Here is a 21,175-nt window from a genome sequence, read left to right as displayed (position 1 = left end):
ATAAGGGTAAAACAAGGACAGTAACAAACACGTTACAGGACTGCCAGAGACAAAATTCAACACAGAATATTTTTAAAGAGATAGAAAACTTTGTTGGTTGTCATTTAATCAGTTTTCCATTCTCTACATACAGAGTATCCAACTTGACAGAATTCCATCTGATTCAGACTTTCCAAGATAACCATGGTTCCCTCCAGATTACGGAAATGCCTCTGAAATAACACACAAAATATTCTACTGATACAGCTCTGACTGGTGTCTTACAAGACAATCAAGGCTAATAATTTACCTTCCAAAGCCTCCAAATACAAACCCAAGTACAATATTTTCACAGCAATACTAACAAAACCAAATATGGCAAAAAGCACAGAGTTTATGGACATAGCACACAGTTGACGGACATGATAACATGGTCAAAAGTCTCACTGGCAAGGGGTTCAAGTCCAAGACTCACTTTCTGTTTAATTTAAAAGAGTTCTGTTACAGGGTGTGTAGGGGATGGTGGTGTAGTTACGAATATCAAATTTAGTATCTCAGTGTATTTCTTATCAGAACACTTTCCAAATTTCATTGTTACCCAGTAATTTGGCTACTGTGGGGACTGTTTCAAGTACTCTCTCTGGTATCTGAAGAAAGCTTTTCTTCATATAATTTCATTTACATTGCATTATTTTAAGCACATCTATAATTCTCAATATTCACAGTGTGTGTAACTATAGACCAAGAGTCTACAATTACTACCTTAGACTCTCTCATACACTCATTTTCTACAAGGTTTTGAATCCTTCTATCAAATACTGTCAGAAATTCCAACTCACTAATAAGTCTGTTTTCAAACCCAACGTGTGGGGGTTTTGTGGACTTGTTACAGTATTGTTTCCAGCAGGGTAAAAAGCTGGCATGCTCACAGGAACACATGTTCAGATTGTGTCTAAGCAATTTCCCTATGAATGCTGCTACTTGTTGCCAATCAGATTAACTTTTTACTGTGATGTTTCTGGCAAATGCTGCTTACAAAGCTTAGGTAACTTGATTCATTTCAAACACTGCCTGAAATAGGAAATGCAATTGGACTACAAAACCATGAAACCAACCCTAGCTCTCTAGCTCTTCAAGAGTGCTATCAAAATATTACAAATGAAAGAAAGATTCCTCTTATCTCGTATATAAATAGCTGTAATTTATCCAGCAACAGCACATGTTTTTATTTGGAATTATCGCCACTTAATGCAATTAAAACTCTTCTGATGTACAGAACTTCACAGTTGCTGTAGCATCCACAGGCAGAGTAAGACCAGGGAAGGATACTCATTATGTTACACTCTACTTACTGATGTTACTTGAAAAGCTTCTGCATCAGTTTGCATCCTTTTTAAAATCAATCACACATTCTGGGATGCACTTAGTGCTTCCGCTATTCTGAAGAAGCTCCCTTTCCTCAGGGAGTGTTATGAAGCATCTGTTATATATAACATCTGGTTTCCCTAGGAATGTTCTATTTAGTTTTTTTAACTGTCTCAAGCAAGCCTCAAAGTTTTGAGAATCAAATTAAAGTTAGAAGAAGATATTTAACTGGCTATGTGAGGTAGAAGACTACCTTATAAAACCAAAACAGAAGCTAAGCCTGCAACAGTTAATACTCATAAGGTCAATTTCCTAACAAACAAATAGTACCAAATTCGTTTCAGTAGCAAATTTTTAGATACAGGAACTCCTTACCTATGAGACCTTTCTCCTCAGCCTTCCTGCAGAAACGTTCAAGCTACAATATGAAGAAGCATTACTTGTTAACATCCCTAGTCAGACCAAAATATTAATTTTGCCTTGTTTCCAGTGACCAAAAGGAAAGTTACAGGGAAGAATGAGGGCAGAGCAGGCACGCAGAGATCCTCCCCTAGGATGTTCACCAACTGTCTGCAACTCTGGAATTTCCTAGGTCAGAGATTAGGCAAATTCACAGAAGATTTCAAGATGAGATATCCACCTCAAAGCTACAGGCTTTCAGCTGCAAGGAGCTCCACAGCTCCATACTGCATAAAGAGCTATGTCCTTCATATTAAAACTGCCAGGTTTCACTGATACCCTTTAGAAAAGGTTATTAGAAATCAGCTTTTCACTGTAACTTAGTTTATACCATATCTAACTTCAGCCACTTCTCCTTCAAATAGCTCAATCTGTTTTTTCTTTAGATGGGGCCTTATGACATTTTTGGTCCTTGTCCAAAATTTTAAAGATGGAATTCTGCAATACATTTCTGAGATAGGCAGACCAGACCTGCAGACAGTATTCAAGCTGCAAGGTATCCACACAAAGACATTACATTCTCTGCTCTTAATAGTTTCCAAGTAAATGCTAAAACTTCCTTTACAACTTACTGACTGTAACCAAAATAATATCCAAGTAAAAAGTCAAAACTCACACCCCATCATTGCATACTCAGGGTTAGGATTCCTCCCCCTCTCCTGCCCATGCAGGTAATCTATGTAGAAACTACTTGCTCTTGTTTTATTACTCAGTTACTCAAATCTCATCAGATGTGCTACATGCAACACTTGCCTTTACTACAGACATAGTATCAGCACACCATGTCACCTCCTCATTCACATGTTCTGCAATACATGTCAATAATAAAAGACATTTTTGTTTCAATGTGAAAGTGTGACACAGGTCAGATCAAATATCCAGAAGATACAGTAGACTGATCTCCCTATTATTTTATGACCAAAATTCAAGTAATTAGGAGTAATTTCTGTACAAAGCTCAAATTTTCATATTCCTTATCATGCTCATTTCTCAGAAACAAAATGTAAACTCAGATCATTTAGGCTCAATATCAAACCTATAATAAATTAAAACAGTCTGCCCCATCTAGATTGCATTTAGTTAATCAGATTTCTTGTCATGACCACAGAACTACTGGAATTATTATATGAACTGATATTCATTCTTATGAGTTAAGAGTATATGCGTTTTTTCAAGAATGAAAAAAAATTTAGACTTCCTAGAACACACAGTATAGAACAGCTAAACCTCTAAAATTGAAGGTATGACTACTAATAAAGGGAAATTTAAATTGCTTTCGGATATTTCAAAGGGTTCTGAATATACTACTTCGACTGCTTTAAAAGAGGTATAGAGCCTACAAAAATTGGGTATTGAAGGGACAGACAAAAACACTGAATGACCAAAACACAGTGCAGGGATAAAGTGTGGTATGCAGTTCTAGACTGTGGGGGCAAGGAAGAAATATATTGATCCCAAAAAGCCATTTTTCACTTAGTGTGCAGTAGCTGCCAAGGTAATGTATCTGAACACAAAAATGAGAAAAAAATCCAAAACACAAAATATGAAGTGGAAGGACACAACAAGCCTGAAATACAATGATTACCAATGACGAATACTGTTTTTCCAGGGTTTTTTCTTTCACCTTTGTTAAAAGGGTAGAATGTGATGCTTCCTGACAAATGTATTAAGTTATTTTTCTTTTATCTTTACAAGCAAGTCCTCAATGTAATACAAATATAGTGCTAGCTGTCACTACTCAGCAAAAGATGCTTGTAGTCCAAGCAAGTTCTGTATGTGCTTTAACACTACCAAACACAACTTTAAAAAAAAGACTTAACAGGAAAATCTTGACCAGAAGCCAACGGCGACAACTGACTGTAACTTGTATGGAAAAGACAACATACCACTCCATCTGCAATCTTCCAGTCTGCACTACTTTCGTATTTCTGCAGTTGCTTTTCAAACAGTTGTGCTATGGCTCGATGGACAAGTTCATACTGCTCCTATAGCAGATCAGCAGAAAAAATTAGTGCTTGAGATATTTCCAAGAATGATGGTATATTATCATATGATTAAGACTGATTTTAAACCATACCTTTGTCTGCACTGCAGAATGCCTTTGTGTCCTCATTTCCTGTATTAAATTAAATACATTGAATTCTTCAGGTATTTTCTGAAACATAGAAGGAAGCCAATTACATTGACATAACTCTAACTGAACAGCAATATAGGAGTTTTTGTAGCCAATCTGTCTTCCTCATATTACAGTTATTAAAAAAATGACAAAAAAAAAATCAGTTCCCCTCCACAATGGGTTTTTAACATTTGATTTAGACCAGATGAGAGCATTTCAAGTGTTTTGAAAATGAGACATCCAATGAAAGCATCAATATTAAACTGCAATATTAAGGATGCTCCATAACCTAAAAACTCTAGAATTAAGTTAACCATGGATATTTGAAGCATTAGGCTTTAGAAGCTGAAAGATTAAGGAGAGACACTGAAAAAGTTGAATACAAAATCACTTTGTATAAAAATATATACATTTTTTAAATTTTGAATTTGACATTGACTTCTTTTACAGAAAAACTTGCTGTCCAAGGAAATAAGTTCACACTAAAGCATGAATGCAATGAAACTAATCATCCAGCCTGTTCAGAGTTCCAGAAGATCTTAAACATTTCACTATTTTAGGACTTTTTGGAGCTAAATCATTGTTATGAGATTAAAAAATGCCTAAAAAAGTATTCGTTTTAAGATTCCTTACCCCAGCTTTAAGCAAGTTCCACGTATAATCTATGGCACAGATGGCTCCTGTTCTTCCACATCCTGCACTACGAACATAAACAGTTAAGGCATGTTAGAAATTCTTTCAATTAGTTAAAAACCACACTATAAGCTCTGTAATTCCAGAGTCCACACGAAAAAATAACAATCCCTCAGCTATAATTTTAACCCCACTAACCTGGCAATAGAGTGTCTTAAAAATAAGTTAGCAGTGCAAAATGCCAACTGGAGCATTCAAGTTTTTAATGGAAGTTTTTCATAGCCATCTGGCACTGCAATCATGAAAGATGTTTCAATGCTGGCATTTTCATTGCCTGTTTTGTCACACTAGTCCTAGTTACCACTGCTCTGACCCTATGGATTTTGTTTAAGTTCAGTGATAGTGTTGTTAAATGGCAGAACAAAATACTTCCCACTTTTTTATGATTTAGCATCATAGCTGCATTTTCTGCTTTTTATTTGAAAAGCTTAAATCTGAAAGATACACAAAGTGACAGTGAACTATTTTATTCTCCATAATAGTATGAATATCTGTTTTACAGTTACAATGTATGCATATTTTTTATTATTATACTGTTATAAAGAACCAGCCTAAGCAACTGTATTAACACTCAAGAGGAACAAGTAAAAAGTAAAAAACTTAGTGCTGAAATCCGTATCATGTTTAAGACGTCAATTACTCAAGAGTGACAAGTTCAAAAAGAATACAGCTGAAGACAGTAGATTTCTATACACTTCAAGAGAATAACCAAGCACTAAAGAGTTAATAAGCCCCAACAGTTTAACATTTCCCCTCCTATGACTCTGCATTAGTTTTCTCCTGACAGATAAATACAGTAACTTTTGTTGCTTTAAAAAGTATCAAATATCATATACAGGCTGCCCAAATGGGTTGTTGAGCCTCCTTCCCTGGATACATTCAAAACCCACCTGGATGAGGTCCTGTGTGACCTACTCTAGGTGGTCCTGCTCTGGCAGGGACATTGGACTAGAGAACCTTTGAAGGTCCCTTCCAGCCCTTGAGATTCTGAGATCATATCATAGGCAAGAACTTTGCAGAGAAACTGTCAGAAACTGTCAGTTCTCAAAAACATTCTCATGGCAGTTCAGTGTCAATAGTCCTTCTGTTAGCCAGGTCAAAGATGAAACTCTTGCCCAGAAGCAAGGTCTGCTCAATACAGGTCTTTTTTGGCACATCAGAAGACAAGACAGAAGATAGAGATGCACCTGCCATGTAATCTCTCCTGTTGAGAATGGAGACTTGAGTCCTATACTGATTTACTATTATCTTCAAAATTTATTTTGTCCTAATGCAGATTTAGGTGTCTTAAGAACCACAAGAAAAAGGTTTCCCTTTCAAAGGCTAATTCTTTTCTTATTGATATTCTGTCAAACTGAAATGGAAGCAAGATTTCACTGTAGCATTAAAGACAATGCAGACTGTATGATACTGAGGCAAGTTTTGACATGAGAAAATGTTCCTTATTAAAAGACTAAAATAAATAAATACTAAATTAAACTCAACCTACTGCATCTCATACCCAAAGTCCAGACTTATGAAAAATTAAAAGGTACCTAAACTTAAAAAAAAAAAATTCAATATACTCGATACCTGCAGTGTATGCAAATTGGTACATCTTCATGTTCCTGGTATTCTCTCATCAAGCTGATCATGTCCAGAATAGAATCAAAAGATGAAGGAACATCATGGTCAGGCCAGTTAACATAATGAAATTGATAGACACTACGAGTCTCCTAAAGGAAAGTGAGGAAGAAACGTGTTAACGATAATACATTTGAAGAGTTTGTATTAAATAATTAGTTGTTTGAACCTTTGCACAGGGGGAAAGCACTATAGGGCAGTTCACAGAAGCCTCTCTCCAATAGATGGGTTAAAGGACTCACAACATTGCACTGTGCTAGAAGATTCTCTGTCCTTACAGTCTTAAATTTTGAAAGGGAGAAAAGACCATAATGAAAAGTTCTTTTCCAATTACTTCAGTAACTTACATTGGAAAAAAAATGGATGTGGGGCATAGGAAGGAGGAGTGAGCTTGTGGTGGTGTATGTGTATGTGATCTCTCACACAGAGGGAAATGAAGAAAATGAGATAAATCATTCAGGCCGTATCTAACCAAGTGAACCACTTACCAACAACAGTAGGTACACACTTTCATTCTAGTTAGCTCATGTAACAATAGCACTAAGACAACGTAAGAAGCAGGCTTTAGCCATCCACAGTACAGATAGTTCAACAGCTTTCCATGCTGTTGTCACATCTCTGGGTTCTAGTAAACCCTCAAAACAATGTACTAAAGGCATATTAATTTTTTTAATCAATGTGACAGGTTTCAAGATCTACGCTATCTTCTGTAAAGTTATTTGAGAAGCAACATGGTGAGCCTCTTAAGCACAGAAATTTGCATCATTTTCCAATTGAACCAACTATTTTTGATGCTTTACCTTTTCCAGACATGTAGAAGCACTATATCTATTAACAGCAAGAGAAAACCCAGCCTAAGAACTCATAAAAAATACAACTGGTGTCACCAGGTAAGCAGAAAGAAAAAAGTTACAGCTGCCTATCAAGTTCCACCAAGAAGTTTCACTTTCAAGAGACAAAACCAATGATTTCTCACATTAGCAAAACTGTCAGGAAAAACATGCAGATTTATGCTTTTTGTAAGGAAGTTACAAATGCAGAAGAATCTTCTTAGACCTTTTTTTTTTTACTGACACATTTTAAGACATAACTGGGTGTTTTAGCTTAAAACAATGTTCAGATTTCAGTCAAACTGGTTTTCCTCCTAGAAACTAGAACAACTTTGTAGAGTTACATGAAATTTAAATTATTTTGCAAGGTATTCTGTATGATATTCCATTGAATTTGTTACAGAAGTGACAACAACTTTCATTATTCTGGAAAATCAGAAAGTTAACTTAAAAGGATACTACTTTACACCATGAAAACATATTTTCCTCTCCAGTTCAAGGCTACACTTAGAGACTTTTCATCTTACTTTGAAGAGTTCTATCTCATTGCCAAAACATGTATTCACAGAAATCTTGCAGTGGATTTGCTATGTAAGTCTGAAGAAAGATCATGTTATCAGCTGCGTAGGTTGAATATCAAAGTATCTTTCATTTATGGCACTCATTAATGAAACACAAACTTAGAGCTCTCTGCTAACATCAAAAGCATAGTACAAACTGTAGATTTTTGTTGCTACTTAGTTTATACATAGTACCTGGGCATCCTAAAAAAATCAACTGGAACAGAACTCACGGCAGTTGCTAAACATGATTTGCATGTATAGTGTATGTAAGTAAGATATAAATTAACTAGTTTCTGAAATAACCAATTTGCACAATATTCAAATCTTCCAACTACCATAGGTTCTGCTCTGGGGTTTTGGATATTTTTTCAGTTCTGCTTTGAACACTAAAAGATGCTACAAACCCTAGAGTTCCTATGCAGTTCTTTTCTGCTACCTAAAACGTTTCATGGCACAGAGTTACGAGCCTTCAGGACACACTAACAGAAACAAAGTGAAGAAGTTCATGCATCCCACTGCAAGCACCTAGCAAGCTACTGCAGACAAACATCACTCCCTTCATGATTAAATCATTTTCACAATTGTTGCTGCATCAGTTGTTGAGATGCAACAAAGCATTGCTAATGAAAACATAGGTCTAAGTGAGATTAACCTGTACCAAATGATTTCTTAATACAAGATGCCAATTAAAATGATAGGTATTCTGTCAAATAGACTGTCAGTCATCATATTCTTACATGACAGCTCTATGCTTACTTTTATTTACCAACAGTTACTTTCAGAAAATAAAAACCACCTGAAACCCGACAAAGTATAAGTTTGCAAGAAAAGAATGAATGACTTAAGTCTAACACTTACATGAGAATGTAAATGCTTTTATTCCAATGAACATATTTTCACCATTCATAAACATCCTCAGTTTATGGAGTCGGTCTCAGATTTTGCAGTAGTCCATGCTTTAAGTTTTCATTAAGATCCATAAACTGAATTTCTTCCGTGAAGAGACTAATTGTTGACCGTTTATAGTTACCAAATTAACAAAAAGTCTAAATGAACTGGTTTACTGGAATACTTATATGGTAAGCTATTCCTACATCTTGAACACTAGGATATCAGATCATCAAGAATTCCAAAGTCTTGAGGTCACTTGTGAGAGTACATTTATGTCATGACCCTCAAATATATCACGTGCAATTTCACCATGCAAAGTTCTCCAAGTAAAAAGACAATGCAATTGAATTTAATCAAGAACATTCCACAGGTTTTTTTTTCATCTAAATTCAAAAAAAAAGGAACTTTTCACAAGCTAGAGTGAGAAACTGCAAAAAAAAAAACCCATCACTGAAATGGTTGTCATTCTTACTTGATTTTTATTTGGCAATACAAATACACTAGCAAGCATTAGAAATATCTTCTAACATTGTAAAACCCTCTTGAGAATAAATGAAAGCATAGGGAAAACTAACAAGCACACAGACTTAAAGAAGTTAAGTAAACAGGGTTTTTTTGACAAGTTTGAGTCAGTCTGTCATCATGTTTTCAGTCAGGGTAAACGGTAAATTTCTCCCTTAGGTGACAACTTTCTAGCTGTTAATACATGCTATTCAAGACCATCACAAACCTTTGGCTAACCAAGAACATACATAAAAGAAGCAAAGAGTTTCACTACTCTCTACTTATATACTAAGCTTGTAACATTATTTCTGAACCTGATAATTTATAAGTCAGCACCTAAAAAAGTAAACATATTTTCATGAGTTTCCTTTATTTTAACATTTTTGAGCAACCATTAAAGTTGAGACCTGAAGTGATCACATACTCACATTTTGAAATTCAAGTAATAGTGTTCTAATGAAGTAATCTGTTCTTGCTTGTTCAGCTTCCTAAACATAAGAAAATAGTAATGAATTCTAAAGAGATCAGTACATGGCATACAGGATAAAACCTAAACTTTAAGCTAAGATGTCTTCTTTCTAACATTTACTGGGTTTGTATCTATTGCCCTAAAAATAAGAGTAAGGTACTGATTTAAATTTATCAGAAACTTACCTTGCTACAAAAGATAGCTGTAAAAGGAGTAATTTCTACTTGAAATAAAAATCTGAGTTTTCAAACCACCAGCCTGCTCCTGGAACCGTCAACAAACCTTTTAAGAGTATTTCAAATGATTTCTTTTGCTTTATTTCTCCATTCACTTAACTAACAGACTTCCTCCCACAATCATCCTTTTATAATGCTTCTGCTGTATAAACTTCAGCCTTTTATCACTCTAAGATGTGACATCTCCTTTTTGCTATTATTTTCTGCTGCCATTACTGCTATTACTTTCAATTAAGGGATCTGAATGGAACCTTGTAATTATCTTGGTTTGGTCCAAAACATAGCTTTTAGGCTCCCAGAAATTTCAAATCCATCTTTGGAATGTCAAGGAATATTTACAATTGTAGACAGCAAGTGAGATCTCAAATTTAAAAAGATGTCTTCAAAAGCTTAGCATTACAGTCTGTGGCCTCCAACTTGACCCCCTGCCATTGATCACCACTTTCTGGGCTCTGTCATTCAGCCAGCTCTCAATTCACCTCACCATCCACTCATCCAAGCCACACTGCCTGAGCTATCTGATGAGGATGTTAGGTCAAAAGCCTTGCTGAAGTCAAGGTAGATGACATCCGCTGCTCTCCCCTCATCTAGCCAGTTATACCCTAATAGAAGGTATATTCTCCCTTTGGTGAATCCATGTTGACTTCCCCTGATAACCATCTTTTCCTTCATAAGTTTATTAACAATATAGAGGATGAGTTGTTCCATCTGCATATTTCTGAGGGTATATATTGCTGAGATTGCATATATGCTTAAATGTGGTTTTTTTTCTTCTACTGGGAGTTTACTATTTTTTATGAAGAAAACAATTGCAACATCTTGCAGGTTTAAAGCAGATGGGCTCAAGCACCGCTGGCTGTGCACTATGTCTACTGTTCTACCCAAATGTAACACATTTTCAGCTGGAGCTGAAGTCAATCACAGCATACACACAATCACTTTTCACAAATACCAGCCAGGTACTTGATGATCACCCACTACGTACAAGGGAAAAAAAAGAACTTAAGAAAAAAAAATGACCAACTCCCAAACCAATTTTTAAGTCAATTAAGGGTAAAAAAAGGCAACTCAGAATCTTTATACTTTAAAATTTGTCTAAAATACACTTTTCTGATGAGATGAACTTGAAGTATACTTAATTCTTGGCAGACTATTTCAAAGCAGGATTAAGAACAGCTTGATAAACTGTCATGCTAGCTCTTTCTAAACACCTTGAAGCAATTCAGCTAGGAACTTGTGGCAATTTCTGTCCAAACTGACATAATTTTGAGTCAACAATAATGAAAAAAAGCTTTTGAGATCAAATTAGAATGGACCAACTCCACTGTTTTAAAATAAGTGAACAGCAAATGTAAATCATGAACTCACAGTAAGATCATTCATACTTATATCAAGTTTCATTCATATCCTCGCAGTAACTAAGAGAACATAATAGAACCTCCTTAAACTACCAGGAGAGAAGATGAAAAATATAGACAAGAGGAAGTGTTTTCTTCCAACAACACAATGATGTGTCATAAAGAATAAATGACAACCACCAAAACCCAAACCAAAGATATTTTAGAATGCAGAGGCTGATGAATTTTACAAAACACTGCTAACCCCGGGGCCATATCCACTTAAGGAAGCCCTGCTAGCCCATCACTAGAAGCTGATAAGAAGGAAAAGGATCATACTGTATACAGCTTATTTTCTATTCTCTTCCCTTAAGTAATTATGCTGTCACTGAACACAATGTGATGAGCTGGACGGCCTTTGATGTCATCTAGAAACAATGGCTATGCAGTCAGAACTACAAGAGCTAGAACTTGGACAAACAGGTCACTAACATGTTTAAAGTAAGAAGAAATAAAGATAAAAAACAAGTGTGAACAAGGGCAACTGGACACTATTCTAAACCTAAGGAATGCTGATCATACAAATTTTGGTGGCTATACTCCCACACACTGTATCTTCACTCATACCCTGAAAACCTCACAATGAAGGGAATTTCTGCTACTCAAGTGCTCCTCTTTTCTGAAATGTTATTGCAGTATGATCTTTATCACTATCCAGATTTCTCTACTGAGGAAAGACAATTGCAAAAACTGATTGGGGTATGCTCTTGTGTGATGCTGAGATGACAGTTGCCAAAAGAATGATCTCTTGCAATTCCCTCCTGTGCCTGGTATAGGAGGTATCCACCCTGCTTCATCCTGCCTATTGATCTGTCAGAAATCCTTCATGTTACCATTTATGATCAAGTATGAAATCTGGAAGAGGCTCTAGTAGTTATGCTCAGTGATCAAAACTCCTGATAACACTGACAACATGAAATGGAAACATTCAGGTTTCCTCAGTCCTTCTGGAATCATAGCTTACTTGACAGTTACCCATTGAAAATCCTCCAAGAACTGATCCAGACCTCATAACAGTCTGCTACTCATTTTTGTTTGGTTTTTAAAATAAACAATAGAAGCAAAGGAAGTACTTTCAAATAAAACTGTATCTGTTACCAATAGAAACAAGCTCAAGAAAATGAGGAGTGAACTTGCCATTTTATTTATTCATGCAACTTGAAGAAAAACAATTTCACTGCTACTTTCATTTCTCATGCACTATGCACATGCAGAAGACAAGACATAACAGAGAGAAATAACTTCATTCACATAATTTGCTTTGAGTATGGTTTGGACACTGAAAACTACATTATGTAAAGGTAAAGAAATAATACATAAAAAGATACAAGACTTCAAAAAAAAAAGTCATGGAGGATTCAAAATTCCACACAGCTTTGATCAGCATGTTGGTTTCCTTTGCATTTCTTTGAGTCTTTGTGTCAAATTTGGTAATAAACAACTAAAAAAAGCATTTGTTCTGTAGTACAAACTGTTTGTTGTCACTTTAAGGTAAAAAAGCATTAAATGCTTCAAAAATAATTTACAGATCTTTATACTTACACAAGAAACACGAAATGGTCCAAAAGATACAGCTGCTTCTCCATACAGAGGCCAGTAACGTTCACATTTTTTCTGTTAAAGCAAAGAATCTTAATTTAAATCATGTGTAGTACTGAAAGATGATGACTAACAGAAGCTGAGAAGACAAAAATCACAACCTGAAATGCCTTATTTCCTTCTCTCATTAGGTGTTTTTCCTTAACATCTGCCTGCTGGTGCCTTGCTGGATTTCTTTTAAGATGGTGAAAATGTCTTGTCTTTTGCATTTCAAAAGAAAATCAAACTCAAAAATCCAGATGACCAATACATACAGCTAGAAGTCACTTGGTAAATTAGGACACGAACTTCATGACTACATATGTGCAAGCACACGTCATACAGAGGGAAGCCATGAGACTGCATCCAACTTCTGTGAAAACTGGGAGTTCACAATGCTGGATCACTTCTTTCATTTCTCGGTTCACAAGAATATAATAGAGATTTAAAAGATAGATTGTTTTTGCAGCTGTATGAACTGACAGGAAATTCTGAAGGACTCCAGATTTTGTTAGCTGGCCTACATTCCATAAAGGGCAACATTTTTTTCCATAGTGACATGACCGGAAGCAGACCACGGATACAGTTCTGTGTGCTAACACGTAGATTTCACTGGGATGATACTAAATACTATAAATGGAGCCAAGAAAAGCAGTTGTATTCATTATGTCTATCCTTACATTTGTATGCATAGAAAACTCTCATTTAATCTGACAGGTTATTTTTACAGTTCTATATTTGGCACACAAAGGTTCACAGGCACTGGCATATTGCCCTGCATGGGCAATGCTCATTTAGTTTCACATTTAGTAGACTTACCCTTCCCATTTCAAATTCTCGACAGGCCATTACAATTATCTGAAAAGCAGAAAAAAAGATGCTCAAAGTTAGCTGGTTTTAGATCAAGTAAATTCACTACCACTTTACTGCTTGCTTCTATCTGGGCAGATACTGATACTCCTTGTTTACTACTGAAGAGACTAGTTTCATGCCCGCAGATGCATGTGCTTGTAATTCTAACACAGTACCCAAGTTTTATCCTGCACAAAATCATCTACAACACTAATACCACGTTTTAAGGCTACTTTATTTGAATTCACTGTAATCTCATACAGATATCTTATTTACTCAGCCTGACTAAAAAGTTTAAACTTAATCATAAAAATACAGAAGCATTTGCTGACTGGAAGAAGCATAGCTATATTTGCCTAAAGTGACAGACTGCTGAACCTAGGTGCAAAAGCCTATTTAAAACAACAGCAGCCATATTTCTCAGCAAATATATTTCAGATACATTAATGTGAACAGCACAAAAAATGCACTAACAGGTGAGCTATTTGTTACAGTAATAACCATGATTTAGGTGTTTGGATAAAAAACGTTTTCAGAAGTTAATATATCCAATTCTATCAGTACTTAAAAGTTAACTTCTGACAGTAGCTGTTGAAATAGATGTAGAATATATAAACCAGTAAATCATCCAAAATTAACATAAGTAGAAAATTAGGCTTTTATTTTTCTGTTTCACATGCTGCATCTGATTTTGTCAGTCCACATAAGTTGTAAGAGTCTGAGTTGTAAGGTCTCCTACAGGACAGATTTAACTGAGAACCAACCTATCCATAAACGTACATTATGGCATATTTGTTAAATAAAATTCATACTTCAAACCTACACTATTGAATTGAAGAAACAGCATAAATGATATATTGAATATTATTTCAACTACAAAAACAAGATTTGAGAAGTAAATGGACTAAATCACTGTCTACATAATTTGTAAGAATAGCCAGCTCAGGCAAAAGATAGGCAATTACTGTGCCATGAATTAAAGTAACACCAAATTCTTAGTTTTAAGTGGGTACTCACAGCAACGTTGTATTCCCATATCATCCTCCAGAAGTCTATTACTGTATTTGCTAATGGTCCCTGGGTGGCAACATATGCTTTTGGCCCATGTACTCCCTAGGATTGCATAAAGAAACCATTAATGTTTATCAAGTAAATATATCTGCACTGAATAAAAAAGGCTTTAGGTTATAATCATGTAGAATTAGATTTTTTATTTATTTATTTATTTTTACATACACAACAGGAAAGATCAATGTGAAATACAAATCCCACTCAAATTAGTGGGAAGCTTGTTGGTGATTTCAAGGAGACACAAGTTTAAAACTGCTACTGTGCTGCTGGAGACTAACAGAAAACATTTAAGTTACAGTGTGTTCAGATTCTGGAGAGTCCCTTTAAGTTTGCTTTTTCTTTGTTACTCAGACATTTGAAGATAAAAATTTCTAAATCTTTCTGCTAAAAAGCATCCCCTTGAACAAATTTAAGTTCCTCTCTTCCAGTAATATCACATTTAAAAAAATACAAAATTATTAAATTTGATTTATATAAAGCCTGAAGACATTTACATTCTGCTTTTCAAGCTAAACATTCAACAACTGAGACGTATATGAACATCCGTTTCTGCATAAGTATTATCCTGTAGAAGCAGCATCAAAGGAAGCTGTGAGGAAAGCCCAAGATATTCACACTTTGAAACAAAGGTCTAACAAGCTTTTCACCCAATTCTGGCTTCTCTTTAAGAATGTTAGATATAATTCCATTGCCACACTTCTGCCACCAACAGCAAGAAGTGTGCATCAACACATACAATTTGTCAAACGCATCATTTATGATCCCTAAAAACAATCTCTCTTAAAAGCTGGTATTTTTAACACTGTCAACTGTTAAAACAATTGCATCTCAATTTTTGCCTGGTATGAAGATCCAATTTCATTGCCTGTCACTTGATAATGAAATATTTTGTATTACACTAAGAGCAATACTAAATTTTAAAAATTGCTTTTTAGGTGGCATCACGTTAGCAAATTTATTCAGGCCATCAAGAAAATCTTCCCTCACAACTTTACATTCTTATAATATTAAAACTGCATTGATGTGAAATAAAAGCCTTAAAGCCTGATAAGACAGTAATACATACCTTAATAAAGTTTGCGTTGATGTAGTCTGAATCTTGTGGGGGAGTTTTTAAGGTCAGTTTAACTCTGCTATGATCAACTAAAAGAGGAATTTGGTTTTGAAGAACAAGAATTACAACACATGTAAATCAAGCATTAAGAATTAAGCATTAAAGATAGCTTCCTAAAGGTAAGTTATACAAGCACGTCAGTCAGTCACTTTATGAGGCAACAAACTCAAGTAGGGATATGCAGAGTAGCCCCTACTAATACCACTTTCATGCTTCTGATGCTTTAAGTCAGTACCAAATACTGAAATTCCAAAAGTCATTTATTAGAATGAGGCAAAATTCAATTGATCAGAAGTAATCAAAACTGCAGTTACATAACTGCTGCCATTCAGCAGGATCTCGACCGGCTTGAGAGTTGGGCAGAGAGGAACCTCATGAGGTTCAACAAGGACAAGTGCAGAGTCCTGCATCTGGGAAGGAACAACCCCATGCACCAGTACAGACTGGGGGTTGAACTGCTGCAGAGCAGCTCTGCAGAAAGAGACTTGGGAGTCCTGATTGATAATAAGCTAAATATGAGCCAGCCATGTGCCCTCGTGGCCAAGAAGGCCAATGGCATACTGGGATGCATCAAGAAGAGTGTGGCCCGCAGGTTCTGCTCCCTCTCTGCTCTGCCCTGGTGAGGCCTCATCTGGAGTCCTGTGTCCAGTTCTGGGCTCCTCAGCTCAAGAGGGACAGAGAAGTGCTGAAGAGAGTCCAGCGCAGGGTCACCAAGATGATCATGGGAATGGAACATCTTTCATATGAGGAAAGGCTGTAGAAACTGGGGCTGTTTAGTCTGGAGGAGACTAAGGAGAGATCTTATTAACATTTATAAATATCTAAAGGGTGGGTGTCAGGAGGTTGGGACATCCCTTTTTTCTATACTAGCTAGCAATAGGACAAAGGGTAATGGGATGAAGCTGGAACACAAAAAGTTCGATTTAAACATAAGAAAAAACTATTTCACCATGAGAGTGATGGAGCCCTGGCACAGGCTGCCCAGAGGGGTTGTGGAGACTTCTTCCTTGGAAGTCTTCAAGACCCGCCTGGACATGTTCCTGTGTGACCTGATCTAGGTGAACCTGCTTTTGCAGGGGTTTGGATTAGATGATCTCTAAAGGTCCCTTCCAACCCCTACCATTCTATGATTTTATACACTTTATAAGAGATTCTATGATTAATTCTATGATAACATTAACAATGATCATGATCATCAGAATTAAAGGCACATTTCCAGAAAACAGAAAAGACAGAACACTAGTGCACAGTTAAAGCAGCCAGCAGGTCTTAAATCCTCTCCAAGGAAGACTCCAAGTATTGTATGAAACACATATTGAGGTTTATATTTCAGGCACAGACTGACATTGGGCTTAAGCACTTTCCTGGGGTACTTCTAAACTAGAAGCAGCAGAATCTTTCATTTAGGAGGTTTCGATGTTTCAAGTTTTTCCTTCAAGCATGACTGACTTTCTCAGAGGAAGCTGCTTTGGAGACCAAAATCCTCAGCAGTCTTAAAAATAGCCTCTATTATTGTTGACAGTATAAAAACCATAGAATCGTAGAACAGCAGGGGTTGGAAAGGACCTTTAGAGATCATCTATTCCAATCCCCCTGTCAAAGCAGGGCCACCTAAATATATATAAATTTTTATGAATTTCAGTGCCTCTTCAATACAGAACCAACTCAATGATTCTTACTAAAAAGGAGGGTAGGTGGTTTGCAGGTTTGGAAATCCTTTCAAGCTCTTGTTAACGTCAAAGTTGCCTAGCTATCATCGAAAAATCCTTCAAACTATCTCTACAATAGAGGCTGATTTACTTGAAAACCCAGATTCAGTAAACCTTATCTTCCAACCAGGCAACAGAAGTATCTGCAGAAACAGCATCTGCTCAAGCAGTTTCTGTTATTTTCTGCTACCCAGGTCAATTCCTCAGTCATAGAACTGCTAAAGCTTATTAGAACTAAACTCAAGAAAAAAAAGATAAAGAACAACCCTATTTGAAAATGAAAAGAAATATGGTCGGTTGGTTGGGTTTTTTGTCAAAACATCCCTAGAAATAAAACAGGGAAGCCTGCCCACAAAATGTGTATGCTAAGAGTTATTTCTGCCACACTCCTGACAACAGCAAAAAAATGTTTGTGTTACCATATAATGCTTCCTAAAACAAAGTTCAAGTGTAGATTACAGGACACACAGATATAAACATAATGCACTCACACAAACGTCTAGAGTAACCCTTAAAACATATCATACCATTTTACTCATGTAAGCATGCGACAGTGACAGACTTTATACTAAAAACTGCTTTTAAATGGCAGATGAGACTAACTCAAGTGACAGGCTAATGAACCATGGTAGTATCTTCCCAGTACAGTACACAAAATTCTAGAGCAGTTTCCAAAACAAAAATGAAAACATTTACAGTACACCTGTATCTGCCACAGCTCAGCTCTTTCAGATTTTCAGGTCTGAAACAGAATTTGCCAAGAACAATTCCATTGCAGATTTCCAGGTTCAGAAGCTAAAGCTTGAGTATTTACATATAGCTTAAAAGCTCAGCTGACAATTACTTACTGGTGTCTTCAGGTAACTTGTGAACACAATGTTCCATTTAACCATCGATTAGGATGGCTTAGCACACTGATGTAAGCATGCATACATCTTTCACCCTGCAGCCATCACTGAGGTAATATTGTGGTACTGATCTCTTTGGTAGCAGTAACAATTTTTGGTACATATAACAGTCATCTCCAATTAAGTTACATTTGTAAGTTCTTTTCTGGATTTTCTGGATAGACTAAGTACTATTTCCCTTCCTCCTCCATTCAAAACATCTCCTGGCTTTCATTTCTGTCCAGCTAGTCTCTCACTGCTTTCTTGCTGGAACCTTCAGATGTTTGAAAATATCCTTGCTTTAACTATAATCTACCCCCAAGTTGCCTCGATTTCAGCTTTGAGGTTTGCTCATTTCCCTGCTGTGAACTGTGTACCCTTTCAGATCTCTATGACTCACTTGTTTTTTTTCATGTAGATGAAAGAAAAGCCTATCTACCATGTCAGTTGCAAGCCACTCACTACTATCTCACCAATTCAGCCTAGGTGCTACCAAGACTTTGCTATACCATTCGTGATCTACCAAAATGCCAGCACACAAGTAGAATAATTCTTAATACTAAGACAGTAACAACATCCTCTCTTTTCACTCCATCCATTAAGTATGCTTCCTCTCCACTAGAAAAGCAGAATACAAAACCCCCTGATGATACTTTAACCATTTTGCTGCAGTTGAGCTTAGCACTACAGTACTCTTCAACATGTGATTGTCATACATACATCCTCCAGCAAAATACAAACACCTTGCAGCAGCAAGCACTATGCCCACCTTGTTAAACAATCTAAGGCCTGTGGCTTTAGGGCAAAGTTTACTGCTCCAAAGCATTGCCATAAGTGTTGATAAACACAGCACACAGGTACACAACAAACTGAAACAGTAATTCACTGGAGTTGATTACTAGAACACATTTTGAAAATGAAAGCTAATGATGCTTAAGAGCATTTTAAAAATCAAACGGGTTATAAACTTCCTAATGCTCTAAGAAAGCTAAACAAAGTGTATTGGTTACTTATGCTCCAGGATATGAAGAATAGCATTTGTCAGAACCCTATCCTTTATTCTGATGGAATCACAGAATGATAGGGGTTAGAAGGGACTTTTAGAGATCACCTGGTCCAACCTGCCTGCAGAAGCAGGGTCACCTAGATCAGGTTGCATAAGAACATGTCCAGGGAGGTCTTGAAGACTTCCAAGGAAGGAGACTCCACAACCCCTCTGTGCAGCCTGTGCCAGGGCTCCATCACCCTCACAGTGAAATATTTTTTCTTAAATATAAGTGGAACTTTTTGTGTTCAGCTTCATCCCATTACCCCTTGTCCTGTTGCTAGCTACTATAGAAAGAAGGGACATCCCAATCTCCTGACACCCACCCTTTAGATATTTGTAATTATTAATAAGATTCCCCCTCAGTCTTCTCTTTTCTAGACTAAACAGTCCCAGTTTCTGCAGCCTTTCCTCCTATGAAAGATGTTCCAGTCCCCTGATCACCTCGCTGTTGGCTGTTCTTTTTAGAGAAGCACAATAAGCTTCTGAACTACATAAAGTGAGTGTTTAACAGGCCACCTTGTTATAGCAGATCATTGATCTGTTTTATCCACACAGTCATGGTGTTAAAATTTAAATTCTGCTTCAACTCTTGTTTTCTGTGTTCAAATATTAAACAAATTTATTTGGCCTCTAGCAAAACACAAACCAAAGACTATCCTGCACTGAAAACTTTCTGAAACCATTTGTAGGAACAATCAAGCAAAACATAACTATTTTACTTAAAAAAAAAAAAATCACAAAACCAGGTTCCTTAAGGCTCCTTAAGATTTCATCTAGAGTTTATGCTGATACTTGTTTTCTACCACAAATAAAATGGTAGAATGAATACAGTTAAGCATTTAGGGAAGTTCTAGAAGTACCATCTTGATATGGTGTATGACCTAGAACACATTTTATCTTTAGGTGATGTCTCTCCTAGTAAAATATACAAAGGCTTACTTCCTTTGCATTCCAAGTTAAAAATACGTGTACCATGAAAGTTACCTTCCAGCAAATTATCTCCGATTTTGCCTTTCAGTAATAACTGAATAGTAAAATTCAAAATACATTAAGACTAATATGCACTTTCCTTCGTCTTCTACTAAGATATATTTCAGACTTACATGGCAATATATCCTTGTATCTATTCTTCTTAACATTTTCCTCTTTTTCTCCAGTGGCTGTTGGGTAGATCTTCTCTGTTCGGTATTTTGTTGATAATCTTCTTAACCTCTGAAATAAAACATTTATGTTATACTTTCAAGTCTCAAGGTGACAGAAACTTCACCAGATAGTAATTTCATTGATGAAATATAAAAATCACTCAAAAACAATCTTCTCTCCTTTTACAACGTTCACCATGATGACGTGTACAACTAGTTATCCAGTACTTTTAGCTCACTAGCACTTGAAAACCAAGTTGAAGCCAGTTCTATATGTTGAGACATGGAATTCTGGAAAAACAACTCCAGCACCAGGATGGAATACAGCCATTGTTATAGAGGAAATACACTGTCTTGTTAGGGAGTAACAACTGTATTAAATACGAGAAAAAGAAAAATTTGTTACTGCCAAAATACCTGGTGGAAAATCACAGAGTAGGCTGGCTCAGGAACAGCAGCTGGTAGCTGCTGGTACTTTGCTCTCAAGCACCTGGCTTCCAACAACTTAACAGAAAGCAAAATCTCACTTTTAATAGGCATCAATTCCTACTGAGTTTCAAGTTCATCCAGAAAAAGAAGGTCCCTCAGGTACATGGTATTCTTAATTAAGATGAGAGATGCTGTATTCACAACAATGTCATTTTTTACC

At 36.3% G+C, this 21,175-nt stretch overlaps 1 protein-coding gene across 3 annotated transcripts in view; it reads right to left on the bottom strand.

Moving 5' to 3' along the window:
* The window catches only part of PTPN12 (protein tyrosine phosphatase non-receptor type 12), a 78,276-nt gene that overhangs the window by 26,621 nt on the left and 30,480 nt on the right, over nt 1–21,175 (bottom strand). For all 3 annotated transcript variants that reach the window (XM_062019492.1, XM_062019485.1, XM_062019475.1), the window contains exons 2-11: nt 20,488–20,596; nt 15,693–15,769; nt 14,573–14,668; nt 13,523–13,561; nt 12,668–12,739; nt 9,452–9,511; nt 6,185–6,327; nt 4,553–4,619; nt 3,881–3,958; nt 3,690–3,788 (exon numbers count right to left, since the gene is read on the bottom strand). In XM_062019492.1, the coding sequence (XP_061875476.1) occupies nt 3,690–3,788; nt 3,881–3,958; nt 4,553–4,619; nt 6,185–6,327; nt 9,452–9,511; nt 12,668–12,739; nt 13,523–13,561; nt 14,573–14,668; nt 15,693–15,769; nt 20,488–20,596 (840 nt within the window). The remainder of the gene's footprint in view (nt 1–3,689; nt 3,789–3,880; nt 3,959–4,552; nt 4,620–6,184; nt 6,328–9,451; nt 9,512–12,667; nt 12,740–13,522; nt 13,562–14,572; nt 14,669–15,692; nt 15,770–20,487; nt 20,597–21,175) is intronic.

Source organism: Colius striatus, chromosome 1 (assembly GCF_028858725.1).
Source record: "Colius striatus isolate bColStr4 chromosome 1, bColStr4.1.hap1, whole genome shotgun sequence".
Classification (NCBI taxonomy): Eukaryota; Metazoa; Chordata; class Aves; order Coliiformes; family Coliidae; genus Colius; species Colius striatus.
The sequence above is the reverse complement of the archived record's forward strand: the minus strand, read 5'-3'. Positions and strand labels throughout refer to the sequence as shown.